The sequence below is a fragment of the Podarcis vaucheri genome (assembly GCF_965113315.1).
Source record: "Podarcis vaucheri genome assembly, chromosome: 13".
Classification (NCBI taxonomy): Eukaryota; Metazoa; Chordata; class Lepidosauria; order Squamata; family Lacertidae; genus Podarcis; species Podarcis vaucheri.
Genome location: NC_138751.1, coordinates 16,596,819 through 16,611,497, shown reverse-complemented (window position 1 = coordinate 16,611,497; position 14,679 = coordinate 16,596,819). Strand labels below are relative to the sequence as shown.

The 14,679-nt window shown below is 45.5% G+C and overlaps 1 protein-coding gene across 7 annotated transcripts in view; it reads left to right on the top strand.

Moving 5' to 3' along the window:
* The first annotated feature begins 224 nt into the window (after window positions 1-224).
* Window positions 225-14,679, top strand: part of LOC309516643 (integrin alpha-X-like) — a 33,713-nt gene continuing 19,258 nt past the window's right edge. For 2 of the 7 annotated variants that reach the window (XR_014212950.1, XM_082195405.1), the window contains exons 1-8: window positions 3,355-3,519; window positions 4,869-4,974; window positions 6,365-6,468; window positions 7,225-7,289; window positions 7,485-7,599; window positions 8,527-8,657; window positions 11,683-11,816; window positions 13,563-13,713. Coding sequence is in view for 2 of the 7 variants with exons in the window: in XM_082195405.1 (XP_082051531.1) it covers window positions 3,483-3,519; window positions 4,869-4,974; window positions 6,365-6,468; window positions 7,225-7,289; window positions 7,485-7,599; window positions 8,527-8,657; window positions 11,683-11,816; window positions 13,563-13,713 (843 nt within the window). In the remaining 5 variants the exon portion in view is untranslated. Of the gene's footprint in view, window positions 1,231-3,353; window positions 3,520-4,868; window positions 4,975-6,364; window positions 6,473-6,515; window positions 6,918-7,224; window positions 7,290-7,484; window positions 7,600-8,526; window positions 8,658-11,682; window positions 11,817-13,562; window positions 13,714-14,679 lie in introns of those variants that run through there. The other 5 variants (XM_082195406.1, XR_014212949.1, XR_014212951.1 and 2 more) reach the window with 5 other exon arrangements.

Here is a 14,679-nt window from a genome sequence, read left to right as displayed (position 1 = left end):
AACCATTCTGGGAATTGCAGCTGTACAAGAGCAACAGAGGTCTGTGAGGTTCTAGTATATAATATTGTGTGTAACAGTAGTGTAACTGGGGTAAATGTAAAGGGAAGCCTGTTGGAAGAATTAAGGTGAAGCAAGGTGGGGGGGGGAGTGAGTTTGGAATGTTGGTGGTGCATGCTGATTGGATGGGAGTTTTGAAAAGGAATTTGAATGCTGGCAGTTGAGAGTCAGTTGAGCAGAATGAGGGTGGGAGGAGAGTTGGCAGTGGGTGTGAAGCAGAGCTGGTTAGTTAGTAGAGGAACCAGACATGGCCCACCCCTGAGGTGGGGTGAAGCAATGCCAGAGGCGACAGGGCAGGCTGTGTGGCATGGCGGCAGGGCAGGGCGGCACTTCCCATTTCGCCTCAAGTGGCAAAATGGGATGCGCCGGCCCTGACAGGAACAGTAATATAGAAGCCAGTGCTGCATACGAAACAAAGCAACGAAAAAGAGAAAGAGGAATTGAAACCATATGCTTATGTACACCAAGTGATTATATAAGCATTGTTTATCATTTATGTTTAAGAAATTAATTGCATGACACTGCCTACTTCTCATTTGGCTAGGCTAGAGGTGGAGTATTCAGATATATGTTATGCGTGGTGGCAGCAGGAATAAAGGGGGATTCGTGAACTGCCAGCTCATAGGTGTACATCTTATTAAGAGAGGGAAGGTGGTGCAGAGGGTTGCAGGGACTGCCAGAGCATCTCATCGCACAGATGGGGGCTGGTGGCACAACAGGGTCTTCTAGCTACTCTTAGCAACTTTAACAAACGACAGTTCCCCAGATTCTTTGGAGGAAGCTGTTAATGTAGAATGCTGCTTTACTACTTTAAATGTGTGAGGCAAATGTGGCCTAAGGACAGGTCAATGTTCCATTCTGGGTAGGGGGTCGTGGGCTGAGGAGTTCCAGCCCCAGTGGTGTGTGGCTGTGAAAAAGATAATGAGTATACAAAATAATATCCTGGAAGTCCAATTTCAGTCTAGGAAGTAAGACTGGGCCAACTGGGGGTCAGGTACTAGGAGTGCAAAGTCAATAAGCAGAGAGGTCCAGTGGAACAAGGTCAGGCTGAGCTCCAATGAGACTATTCAGTGAGTCAGAGCGCAGAGTTCACAGAAAATTCAGGGAAAGAATGCATCAAATTTAGAGAAGGCAAAAGAAGCAAAGAAGGTAACATCTTGGACAGCTCAGAATGTAAGTGAAGCCTATGTTTAGAAGAACCCAGCCAGTTTCAGGAGCTATTGACTCCAGTGGCATTGGGGGCATAGGCGCCGACTCCATGGGGCCTGAGGGGGCCCGAGCCCCCTCAAAAATTCGTTTGGGGGGCTCCACCCCCCAATAATCTCGGGCGCCCCTCCAGCAGAGCGCCACCGCCGCCCCTCCCCCAGCCCAAAATGCACAGGGTCGGGCTGCATGCCTCCTGCCCTCCCTCCCGAGCAAAAGCTCCACCCAATTTCCTTCGGAGCTGATTAATAGGCGCAGCACGCTCTCCCCTATTCGCTCACGAGGAGACGGTGCCACTTTATCTGCATATTCATGAGCTTATTTATTATTCATGAGCTTTCGCGGGCTCCCCCAATGTTTTTTATAAGTCGGCGCCCCTGATTGGGGGTGAAAGGGGTGCCTACTGGAGGGCCCAAGTAAGCCCCCCCAGTCAATTACATGACGCAGTGCATGCGACTATTTGAATGGCAATGCCCACCAACTCTTGGGGGGGGGGCAGCCCTCTCAAGTATTTTATTGCGGGGGGAAGGGACCTTGTCTTCTAGAATTTGGCTCCCATGGCCGGGGCGGGGGTTCTGTACTTTTGCTGAGGGCTTTGAGTCAGTGAGACCTCAGCCACACCCACACCTTAAAACCTATTCAGTGCACAATTAAAGCAAATAGCTTTCTCCAAAGGCTCCTGGGAACTGTAGTTTACTCACCACAGAACTACAACTCCCACCACATTTCACAAACAACAGTTCTCAGGGTTCTTTAGCAAAAAAAGCCATGTGCTTTAAAAGTATGGCGTGGATGTGGCCCCCTGAGCTGAAGATGCACTGACAACACAGATTCTACTAGTGCTGGAGATTCGAAGAAGGTTTTTGAAGGCAACTCCTCTTCCCAGTCACCTCTTGCACATGCACATGCCTCCAACTTCTCCTCTTGACCTTTCTCTTACACAGCCACTTGTCCAGATGCTGGCTGCTTGCAGAGGCACACACCTCCAACTTCTCCTCTTGACCTTTTTCTTCATATGGAGTGAAGAAATCTATCAGCAGCAACTCTCACCTCTCACCTCAAGCCTGTAGTTCAGCCTTCTCTGAGACACTTTTTCCCTCCTCAAGCTCTCCCATGTCTCCTCCGCTGGCTGGCTTCTGAACAATCAAAGGCTCTTTCTACTGCACTGCTGACTGCAATTTTTACAAGTTCTCCAGCTGCCCATCTGCTCATGCAGTGTCCCCTGGAAAGAGGGGTTGATTGTTAAACCACTCTTTTTGGGGGGGGGACAAGGGTCTCCTAACAATTCTCAGCACCCTTAAAAAGCTACTGTTCCCAGGATTCCTTGGGGAAAGATATAAAGTGTTTAAAGTGGTATGCTATCTAGGGCTTACTGATCAGAAGGTTGGTGGTTTGAATCCCCATGATGAGGTGAGCTCCCGTTGCTCGGTCCCTGCACCTGCCAACCTAGCAGTTTGAAAGTATGCAGTGCAAGTAGATAAATAGGTACCGCTCCGGCGAAAAGGTAAACGGCATTTCCGTGCACTGCTCTGATTCGCCAGAAGCGGCTTAGTCATGCTAGCTATATGACCCAGAAGCTGTACACCGGCACCCTCAGCCAGAAAAGCGAGATGAGCTCCACAACCCCAGAGTCGTCCACGACTGGACCTAACGGTCAGGGGTCCCTTTACCTTTACCTTACTGCTTTAAATGTACAGTGCAAATGGGGCTTAGTATGTTTAAACTGAGATGGATGTCATTATATTTTTAATGTGAGCTTTTGATGTTTTCTTTTTCTTTCAATTTTTTTGTTAAACTTCCTGTATAAAACACAACAACTAGTTGCATGTGTGTGAGAGAATTCAACAAGCAGGTCCAATTTTTCTCATCCCAGTGTAAGCTGCCGGTGGTTTTAAAAAGCCTCCTTTTATTAACACGGCAGTTCAGGGCCCTCTCTTCTTTGGCCTCTGATCTTGCTGGCTTTCCATTTCGCTCATTTTCCCACCCCCTTCCAGTAGCCACACTTTCTGACTCACACAATCTGTTCTAGTCCGCCCCCCTCCCCTTGAGGGCTGGGCTTTCTTCTCAGACTCTGTATCAGATAAAGTTACACTTCTGTACTTTATGTATTCAGCTGTTTAGCTGCCAGTTACCTTCAAAGCAGCTCCATCGCCTGCTGGGCTCCCTGCTTTTCTACTCTTTTCTCCACTGGTCATTTCATCCCAGTCTAAATAACACTAGGCATGGATCTCCCAGCACTTCTTTTTTACCTGGGCACAGGTAAGTGATAACAGCAAGGGAGTCTGAGGGTGTGAACTGGGGTGGGTGGGTGCTCATCCAAATCTTTTAAAAAGCAACCTGCTCGGTCCAAATTGAGATAAGAAAAAAACAAAGTGTATCTATTTCTTGTGAAACCTAGTTGCAAAACAATAATCCTGTATGGTAGTCAAAGTTATTGTCTCTTTGCATTCTACGGAAGCAGCATTAAAAAAAAGAAGCAGCTTCCTGCTACTTCTTTTCACCTGCTTGAAACGTCTTCATTGTTTGAAATAAATTTGCTCTAGCCTCACTTGCTCCACAAACACACAATTCACGCAATGACCGTGCTGCAGAGTAGGGGCAACTCTGACCTTAACTCTGTCCTTGTGTGTTCTCTCCATCCAAGAGAGAAGCTATGCACAATCAAATGAATAGAATGTGAGAAAAACTGGGCAATTTTGATGAGAACTGGAAAGTTTTTTAAAAAAATAAATAAAAAAATGGCCCTGTTTGTAGCAACCTTTTGAGATTCCTGTAGGAATGTAAATTTGAATTACTGTAAATAATTTCCTTCAGCATGCATTCCCCAGACCAATTGCTTTCAGCTCCATGAGGACTTGCCTTTGACTTTAGTATTTCATTACATGCTCCAGGGATAACCAATGTGGTGCCCTCCATAGGTTGTTGGGCTCCAACTCCCATCAGTCCCAGGTAGCATCATCCCATGGATGATGGGAGTTGTTGTCCAGCAAAATCTGGAGGGCCAACCATGCTGTTAACTGCCCTGCCTTAACACATTGTCTTCAGACTAGATTGAAGTCTGGATCTGAGCCTTGACTCAATTCCAATGCTGAGCAACAATAGTAATTGTTCTGGGTTAATTAACCTGGAGGGGTTGATTCAGATGCCTCAGACTTTTCCATAAGGACTTTATTATTCGTCTCATGACTGTTGCACCACAGCATACTATAACCAACTACTGGTATTCCTTGGATACAGATTTGAGGCTTGGCTGGAAAAACTTTGGGACTTGATTTTCATGGGCAAATTGACAAATGTTCGTTTGTTACAGATGCCTTTTATCCAACTTGATTTATCTTTATTTCTTACATATCTCAAAATGAGCATGAATAGAGGCCTCCAGCATCTCATGGAGATCTATAGAAATAAACCTTCAACTAGTATGTGTAATGATGACCTATCTAAACACCTTACAGCAGTAACTTTGATGTACCCTCTTGTGCGGTATGGGTCCTCACTTTTCTTGTTGTATCTGGAAAAGACAAAATATTTTTTTACAAAAATCAATCTGGAATGGGTTGTGTGTGTGTGTGTAAGTGGTGTACTGAGAGTCCCTTTAACTCTTGCAGTGCTGGTGTCGTGGTGTTGCGGATTTAGCGTGGATGTGGCTACACCAACCATCTTTCAGATAAGAACTCAGAGTTTTGGGAGCAGCGTGGCACAGACCAGGAATGAGTAAGAGGAAGCTGATTTAGTGTCAGGAACAGGGTTACTGGGAACATAGGAGGAGGGCTCGGAAGGAAGATGAAAAAATGGCAAATGGCACTGGGGAACAAAAACAGCAAGGCAACACTTTTTGTATGCATTGTGACATTTTCAGTGGCCTGACCTGACCCCTAACTTTCTAGGCTTTCCTTCCCTACTTGCAACCTATATTTCTTCAGCTCCACCACCCACAGTTGCTTCATGTTTTTCCTTTTCTCCTGAATGACTGTTAAGATTCTTTCGTGCTATTCTGTCTATAGGGATGGATGAATCTGTTCATTTCAATTTCTGTTTCTCATTTCTCCAATCTTAAATTCTGTAGCAGTCTACATCTCTCTCTCTCTCTCTCTCTCTCTCTCTCTCTCTCTCTCTCTCTCTCTCTTTCTTCAACACTATGGTGCAAAGTTCTAATAATCACATTTCCCCATGCAGCTTTGACTAATACTAGGAAACATGAAGTGCATTTGAACTGCATTTTCATGAATGTGTGGCTTTTTATGCACACTTCCCCCTTTTATATGCATTATTTTGCATGATGGGATAGATTCAACTAAATAGTTGCACTGGTGGGAGTCAGTGCAACAAGTCCTGATAGTGTGATGGTTCTTTCCCCTCTCTTCCTCCATACCCCCCCCCCCACATTGGCTCAGAGATGGGGTTGGAAAACCCCCAGAACAGTGTGTGGAGTGAGGCGGGGGGAGATTGTTCCATCAGGCAAGCAAAAATGCTCGCACTGATGGAGTTATTTCCTTAGTGCTACTTTGAATTCTACCCATTACTTTAATGGAGGACTGCATTGTGAAATTTTGAGACATGTGAATTGTGAAGGATAGCTGCATTTCAGTCCATGTATTGGTTCAAGAAATGTGAATTAGGTCATTTCTTATTAAAATGCAAATTGAATGTAATTTCGCTCGCACCCCTACCTGTATGCATGGAATCCCCCCCCACCCATACTTCCCTCTCCCTCCCAAGCCCACCTTGTCTGAGCAGCTTTTGGCCTGATGCCTTAGTGCTGTTTCTCAGCTGAAGCAAAGTAACTGGTTTGGCTCAAGTTCATTCTTTGTTTTCTTGGCTGGCCACTCCCTTCTCTCCCTTCTCTCTTTGTTGTCTCGTGAGCTCCTTTTGGCAGAGCACTGTCTTTTCTTTCTTTGCTTAGGGCAGGACTGGGGAGCCCATGGCCTTCCAGATGCTGCTGAACTACAACTCTCAACAGCCTCCAGCAAACATGACCAATGATCAGTGGTGATGGGAGTTGTGGAAACATCTGAAGGGCCAAAGGTTCCCCACACCTGGCTCAGGTTACATCATAGTCACTGTGTAGATACTAATCACCTGCCTATTGCCCCCCTCACCTCAGGGTGCTTGTCGGTGCCCCACTTCAGCATGGACGAGTGAACGAAATTGGTAAACTTTACCGGTGCACCTACAGTTCAAGTGCCTGTACGGAGATTAGCATCCAACGTAGGTAACTTCTAAGTTTCAAATGAAGCTGGTCCTATCTGGGAAAAGCCAAATGGTGGTCCAGGTTCTCTCAGAGAGAGGGGAGAGGGAGGTATGGGGTCAGGGTAGCCTGGGCTTGTGGTCGCTGTTGCAGGAGTGAGTAAGTTTTTTTTTTTTTTTTACAGAATTTGGGACTGTATTGTCTGAGAGAGGTAGGATGTCTGAGTTTCAGTTCAAGAAAAGTGAGTGGGAAGCGACAAAGAGGAGGAAGTGAGAATAGTTTCTAAATTGTAAGGCTATAGTAGCCTGAGGTCAGAGCGAGGCTTCCCTACAGATCTGAGATTGCTATAAAGCTGCCTTTGCCAACCTGATGACCACCAGATGTTGTTGGACTCCAATGCCCATCAGTCCCAATCAGAATGGTCAGTGGCCAGGGATGACAGGACTTGCTGCCCAACAGCATCCGGAAGGTACCAGGTTGTCTCCCCCTGTTTATCTCTGTTTCCATTTCCTCATGCCCTCTGTTGTTTCCCTGCACCTGTTTTTAGATTGTAAGCCCCTTAGGGCAAGGACCTATCAATCTACCTCAGTACTGTCTGGTAGCTGCTGTACAGGGTTTCAGAGAAGGTTCTTTCCTAGCCCTACCTGGAGATGCTGGGGATTGAACCTGATACCTTCTGAGTGCAAAGCAAATGCTCTGCCACTGAGTTAATATGGTTGTTCTTCTCCCTTCTTAATGATTAATAATCTCAGCATGATTACTATTATTTCTTTCAGGGCCTATAGATGCTGTCAATATGTCCCTTGGTCTGTCCTTGGCTGCCAGGGATTCTCAAATCTTGGTAAATTCTTCTCTCTCTCTCTCTCTCTCTCTCTCTCTCTCTCTCTCTCTTGGCACTCTGGTGGGAAATCGGCATTGTTGGAGGGAAATAATTGAGTTTGAATGGGCCCAGATTAAAATCTTCTCCTCCTAGTCAAATAGCATACTCAGCAAATTTGAACATATCATGAAAACTCCCTCTTTGTTCACTTGGAAGGTGTGCGGCCCCACAGTACACAGGGCCTGTGGAACAAACATGTATCTGAACGGCTACTGTTTCCTTCTGGATCAAAAGCTCCAAAAGTTCCAGCAATTTCCAGAGATCTTACCAGGTGAGACCTTGGGATGAGTGAATCTGTCAATTGCTCTTGGACTCTCAATTTGCAAATTTCAAGTTGAGTTCTCCTTATTGCCATAGTGCGCTCTCTCTCTCTCTCTCTCTCTCTCTCTGTGTGTGTGTGTGTTTGTGTGTTTCAAAGTCCTAATTTCAGCATTTTAGCGTGGATTTCTCCTAATATACAGTGGTACCTCGGGTTAAGTACTTAATTCATTCTGGAGGTCCGTACTTAATCTGAAACTGTTCTTAACCTGAAGCACCACTTTAGCTAATGGGGCCTCCTGCTGCCGCTGCGCCGCCGGAGCCCGATTTCTGTTCTTAACCTGAAGCAAAGTTCTTAACCTGAAGCACTATTTCTAGGTTAGTGGAGTGTGTAACCTGAAGCGTATGTAACCTGAAGCGTATGTAACCCGAGGTACCACTGTACACATTTTTGCAAGCAATTTTACCTATTTAATGCATTTTACATGCTATTTTCATTCATATATGTATTTTTATGCACACTTTCCCCTAATATACACATTTATGTACACATTGCTTGGTTGGAGAACTGCACTGCAAAATTTGGAGAAGTGCAAGTTTAGAAGGATGGCATGTTTTGGTTTGCAATTGTTTCAGGAAGTGAAAATTAAGTTGGTTTGCTTAATAGTGATCACTCCTAGGAAACTGTGCATAGGATTGAAGTTGTGCTGATCCTAATGAATTGGGTATTAAGCTATGTATTGTTGAACTTTGGTGTGCGCATGTGTGTGTGTAAGAATGGATCAACTCAGCTGCCTGCATTTTTGGACTCTCCTTTGGGGAGTTCATAAACTCTCTTTGGTGGTGTGGCTGTGGGGGGCTGTCATGATGAGCTTTCAGAATTTACCACCACACCACTGCATATAAGGTAGATTGAAATGTTCCTTTATGTATCCCCCAGAATGCACTACCCACCCAACAGATATTGTGTTCTTGATTGATGGCTCAGGCAGCGTGAGTAACCAGGACTTCGAAAGAATGAAGTGGTTTGTCTCTGAGGTCATCAAGAGGTTGTCTGGCAGGAACACACGGGTAATGGACACAAGGGGGGTGCTGGAGGGCACCATTATGTAATCTTATTGTGTTTTGGGAGGCCATTCCTTTCCTGGGGGGAGGAAGACCAGCACTGGCCCCATGCAGGCACCTTCTGTTAGCTGTGGGTATTGGCAACACTTCAGTTCCTCATATAAAACCTACATTCCTGGCTCCACCAACTAGTAGGAGGGCTTTTGCAAGTGTACTAAATGCATTATTTTAAGCATGAGAGTTTTTTTGTGAGTGCAAAGCACTCACCCACAGATAACGCTGCCTGCTGCATCTTTGCATAAATCTTCATTTTATTCTTGCCTCCTTCCAAAGGTTTTTCCATTGCACCATTGGCTGGCTGTAGTTACATCCACCAGTCAGTCCCAGTGCAGAGGCACAGCAAATCTCTCTCCTTGGAGAAGGCTATCTCTTGCATACCTGCATGAGTTGCTAGTTTGAGTTTGTGGTTTTTAGGTGGGTTGAGGAGTTGTTAGCCAGAATAGTGACATGTAGAAACATATTGGCGGTGGGCTCTTTTGAGAGCAGACAGTTTGTTTCCTTACTCTAAATGTAATCCTTTTGGGGTGTTAGAGTGAAACTGTGTCTCCAATTTTATACAGAAAACAAACTAGGTTTGGGACGTGCCTGCTGTGTGCAGACACATAACTTAAAAAGTGGTTTAGAGAATTCAGAATGTGCTTTGAACTCTGGGTGAGATCCAGTTAATCATGCTCAGAGTAGACTCATTAAAATCAAAGGATCTAAGTAGCATGCATGGCATTGCATTGCATTCTCTTTTTAATGTTCATGTGGCTGTCATATGTTATCAGTGAATTGAAAGCTAGAGCTGCATGCCAGATGATCTGTCACTGCCTCATCTTTACCCCCGCAATTCTCATGTTTGGGTTTCTTCCATCTTGATAGATTGAATGGGACCAGCATACAGAATTACTGGCTTCCTGATGTGACACTGAAATGTGTCTGCAGTGGCAAAACATCCCAGAGTTTCCTTGGCAAAGTTCATGTACATTCAAGTTAGGGTTCTTCCAGATAGGGACATAATATTGCAAACAGATTGTTAATATATTGCAGATGGATTGATAGCAACAAGTTTGTTTTTAATTTAATTTATTTTCTATGGAAAGAGTAAATCCTGATTAAATGGCGGTGGGGATATGGACTTCATGTTGCACAGATATTATGAAAAACTTGCATGCATGAAGAGCACCCTCTGTGATACAGCAGAAGCCACAGGTGGGATTTTTCCTAAGCCTAGCTCCCTCTGTATGTTATTGGACAAAACTGCAAGGAGCCTTTAAAGCCATAGTGAGGAAATCCATGATTGCAACTTTCATCATCCCATGCTAGCTAGGACTGATGGCCATGTGAGTCCAACAACACCTACTTAAAAATTAAACTCCCTCCCTGCAATCAGAAAGCCAGCATAGCATTCAAAGGGCTAGGCTAGAATCTTTCTTCCAGCTGTGCTCATATTTTGTTTGCTGGGTGCTCTGTGTTTGTGTTCACAATCAAAAGTGGAATCCCCAAATTTGTAGCCTGAAAGTGGTACAATCCATTTTGCCACCTCATTCCACTTCCAAGTATAGAAGCAGCTCAACATTACCTTTTTCTCTGTGCAATGCAGTGGCGGAGGAAGCCGTTCGGGCGCCGTTCGGGCGCCTGGGGCGGCTCGCCCAGGGGCAGGGTGCGCCGCCCATAGGGGTGGGGTGCACCGTGGGGCCTCCAGAGTCTGCCTGCCTCCTCCTACTCAGCTGCCCACAGCTGGGGGGGGAAGGCAGTGGGCGGACTGTTTGGACAGTGCAGAGCCTGCATGCGCGCAAGCCACCACATCTCTCCTAGGAGAGATGCATGGTTTGGGCGCACTGCAGGCCCCGCAGTGAGTGCCACCCAGCATTTTGTCACCCCCCTCAGTGGTGGCACCTAGGGCAGCCTGCACCCATCTCACCCCCCTTCCTCCACCCCTGGTGCAATGCCACCACAGAAAATCACTTTTTGGGTAGGCTACAATGTCAATTAGCAGGACACTCTGTTAACCAGCCCTCTGTCACTTGTGAATGCAAGAGGGAAAGGGGTGTTTTTGCTGTTGATGAAAGTAACTGGTTTCCCGCCCAGCTGTGAACCCTGTGCAGGAAACTGCACTAATACCACATGTTAATTGTAAAGTTTGACAATCCTGCAAGTGTTGCTTGTGGCGCATGCAAGGCCCTCTGTCAGTGGTGGGGCAGCAGGCTTTGCATGCAGAAATTTCCAGCTTCTATTCTCTGGTTAAAAGGACTGGTTATGAGGTCATGTGACGGAGCGCTGCCCGAGGACCTGGAGGTGTGGGGACCTTTAGTCCTCCAGATGTTGCTGAACTATAACTCCCACCACCCCCAGGCATTGGTTATGCTTGCTGGTGCTGTTCGGAGTTGTAGTTTAGCAACATCTGAGGTGCCAAAGGTTTCCCATACCTCCCCTGAAGAGTCAACCTCAGAGCTTATCCACACTTACCTTTGCTCTGTGCTTTCTAGGCACAGGTTCAGGCTTTCCAGATCTGTGTCCAAGCACTTTTTTGTGTGTCCCTGCACCTTCCCTGGGGAAACCCATGTTTTACTGCTGAATCAGAGCAAATGTTTAAAAGCCAAACACTTCCTTAGATTCAGTGGCAAACAGCGGGTTTTCTGGTGGGAAACTGGTGGGACAAAACAAAAACCCACACAAAAAAACCCACTCATACCTGTGCCTACAAATCACGGACCTGTGCCTAGAACCTGTGGCACAAATGGAAGTGTGGACAAGACCTTAACCTATCACACTCCGAGGGGCTTGGCCTGCTACTTCAGCCAGCTCCCAGGTTTCACTCACTAAGGGTCTCTTACAATGCAATCTACTATGTTCTAATCAGAAGTAATTGTCTTGTTGAGTTCAGTGGGGCTTCTTCCCAGGTAAGAGGGTATAGGCTTGCTTCTTGGACCTCTGGAGAATAGGTAGCCCTATTCATTAACTCCCTTTTTTGTCTTTCTCTTGTTAGTTTGCCCTGGCACAGTATTCCACTGGCTTCACAGAACACTTTGATTTCAATGCTCCAGATCCTTCTAATAATGTCTTGGGTATCACACAAAATCGCGGCATGACCTATACAGCCACTGCCATCAGAAGAGTTGTGTATGTTCAAGAACCTTATTTCTCTGCAGAAACAGCTTGCTCCATCTCTTCCCCTTTTAGGCACAAACTAGGCATGAGTAATGGTTCAGTTCTGTTATCAGAATGAATTGCTAGGTTAGAGACCTGTGAAGAGTTTTTAAGATGTTCCAACATCATTGTGGTCCAATATCAAACAAAAAAAAATAAATAAATTCAAAAGGTGTCCCAACAGTTCATTAATATTACAGGCTGGGAGAAGAACTAGAAGCTTGCTGTTTAGGGCTCATCCTCTTCACTCTCAGCTTCATCACTATCTCCCACTCCCTCTCTATCTCTTTCCAAACTTTAGCTCTCAGCTCAGTTCAGTTAGCTTAGATCCACAGAAAAACTTTGCTCCCTAGACACAGCAAGCAAAACAAATTCATGCTCAGTCGATGCAAGCAACAATGACTATGCCTGGCTTCCATGGTGAGAGACAGTATGCTTCTGAATGCCAGTTGCTGGGAATCACAAGTGGAGAGTGTACTGTTGCATTCAGGCCCTGTATGCAGGCTTCCCATAGGCATCTGGCTGGCCACTGTGAGAACAGGATGCTGGACTAGATGGGCCACTGGCCTGATCCAGCAGGCTGTTCTTATGTTCTTAAGATTGTGCAGTTGGTTGCTAAGTCCTAGTAAACCGGCTGTACATCTCCCATTACCAATCAGCTTTTACCTGATCATCCCTGGGATGGTGGCTCAGGCCCCCAACCAATATTGGGAGGGGCTCTTTTGTGGTCCCTCTAGCAGCCACAATCCCTTCTGGGCAGTCTTTCAGGGGCCACATGCTAGTGATGGACAGGGCCAGAGGCAAAAGTGCTTTTTGCTTGCCTGGGTAGAGGACAGAGAGGGGTGTGTGGGTGTACATAGAAAGTAGCCTACTGTACTGTACTGTACTGTGATGTTTACATTATCACCCCCACTTTTGTTCCTGGCTCTATCCACCACTAGCATGTGGATGTTGGAAGGTTTCTCAGAAAACAATTTGGCCCTCAGTCTGCAAAAGGTTTCACACTTCTGATGTAATGAACGTGTGCTGAGCTCTCATAGGATCTTCTTCGCACTATGTCGCTGCCCATGTCTAAACTCTGCCTTTTTAGAGAGGATAAGAATAGCACTAAAGGCATTTACACTTGTGGAAATTCTGCTATTTTTCCCTTCTGGGAAAGCTACTTTTAGGAAAAGTCAGACTTTCTGTTGTCTACAGAAAACTGGAAGAACTGCGGGGAAAATACTAGATGGCAATGACTGGATTAGGCAATGTGTGGATGCACCACAAAAAGTGAGTGGATGAAGAATGGCAATTCCACACTATATGTCTGCTGGGAAAGCACTTTAAGTTAATGCCTGATCAGTGTGCACATGGGAGAGAAAACTCAGGAAACATTTGAACATCATCAATTAGGCTTTCACATTTGTATTAGGAAGCAATTTTTGATACAGTAAGACCCCCCCCCCCTTTAAGTTCAATGCATGAAGCCTGTTTTTAAAGAGGTTGCCCTCAGAGATGGGCACTCTGTGGTCCTCCGTATGTTGCTGGACATTAGCCCCAGCCAACATGGCCAATGGTGATGAATGAGGAGAGCTATAAGCTAGCAACATCTGGAGGGAAACAGGTTCTCTTCCCCGGCGTTACATCTTTATTCTATCCCCTCTTGTTTTCTCCTCTAGGCTGCTTTAGGGAAATGCAAACAATGAAGTCCTTATCCAGTTCTCTTCTCTTTCCAAGGAAGGAGATTTTTATCCCAAGGAAAGGCTGCAGAAATGGATCTACCAAGATTCTTGTGGTGATAACAGATGGTCAAAAGAATGATCAACTTCAGTATTGGAATGTGGTGCCAGAGGCTGAACAAGCAGGGATTATCCGTTATGCTATTGGGGTGAGGATTTTGCAAGGAGTCTTCTAGGTTTACTAAACAGTAAATGGACCAAAGGTCTGAACACACTTTGTGTTTGTGAATTTCCACAAAATCAGTTTATTTTTTGCTTATTTAATTGCTTTTATTTGGATGTTTATAGCCTTTCTTGTTGGCAGTGCTACCCAGCAAAATGGGTAGAGAGAGAATTTCACATTTCCCGAGCTTTTAGCTCATTATGCTTTATAGTTGGGGCTGTGCCCCTGCGCACATTGCTTACCAACCCCCCCTTCCCCCCCTGTTGAAGGAAGAGCAGTGAAATTGCAGCTAAGAAGCTCAAATCATATTAATGACTGACTAATACCCTTCTTTGGAAATTAAGCCAATGAGTGACTAATACCCTTCTTTGGAAATTAAGCCAATGAGTGACTAATACCCTTCTTTGGAAATTAAGCCAATGTCCAGACTTTCACTGAAAATTTCGGGGGTGCTCTGGCCCCCCGCCCCTCCCTACTTGGCATTGGTGCTCCACCCACTTGTTCAGACTTCTAGGACTTCCTCGTGAAATTGGTCTAAGGGCAGATCCACACCATATGTTTATAGCACATTCAACATCTATTTAATGCTCATGACCTCTGCCAAAGAATTCTGGGAACTATGGTTATCTTCTCACAGAGCTACAGCTTCCAGCACCCATAACAAACTACATTTACCAGAATTCATTGGTGGAAGCCATGGTGTTTGAATGTACTTTAAATGTACCGTATTTTTCGCTCTATAACACGCACCCGACCATAACACGCACGTAGTTTTTAGAGGAGGAAAATCCGTAGGCATGCCACCCGTAGGCATTTCCTCCATAACACGCACAGACATTTCCCCTTACATTCTAGGAGGAAAAAAGTGAGTGTTATGGTGCAAAAAATACGGTATGTTGTAGATCTACCCTAAGTCTGAAGTACAGCTATACCCTTAGAACATAAAATTCAT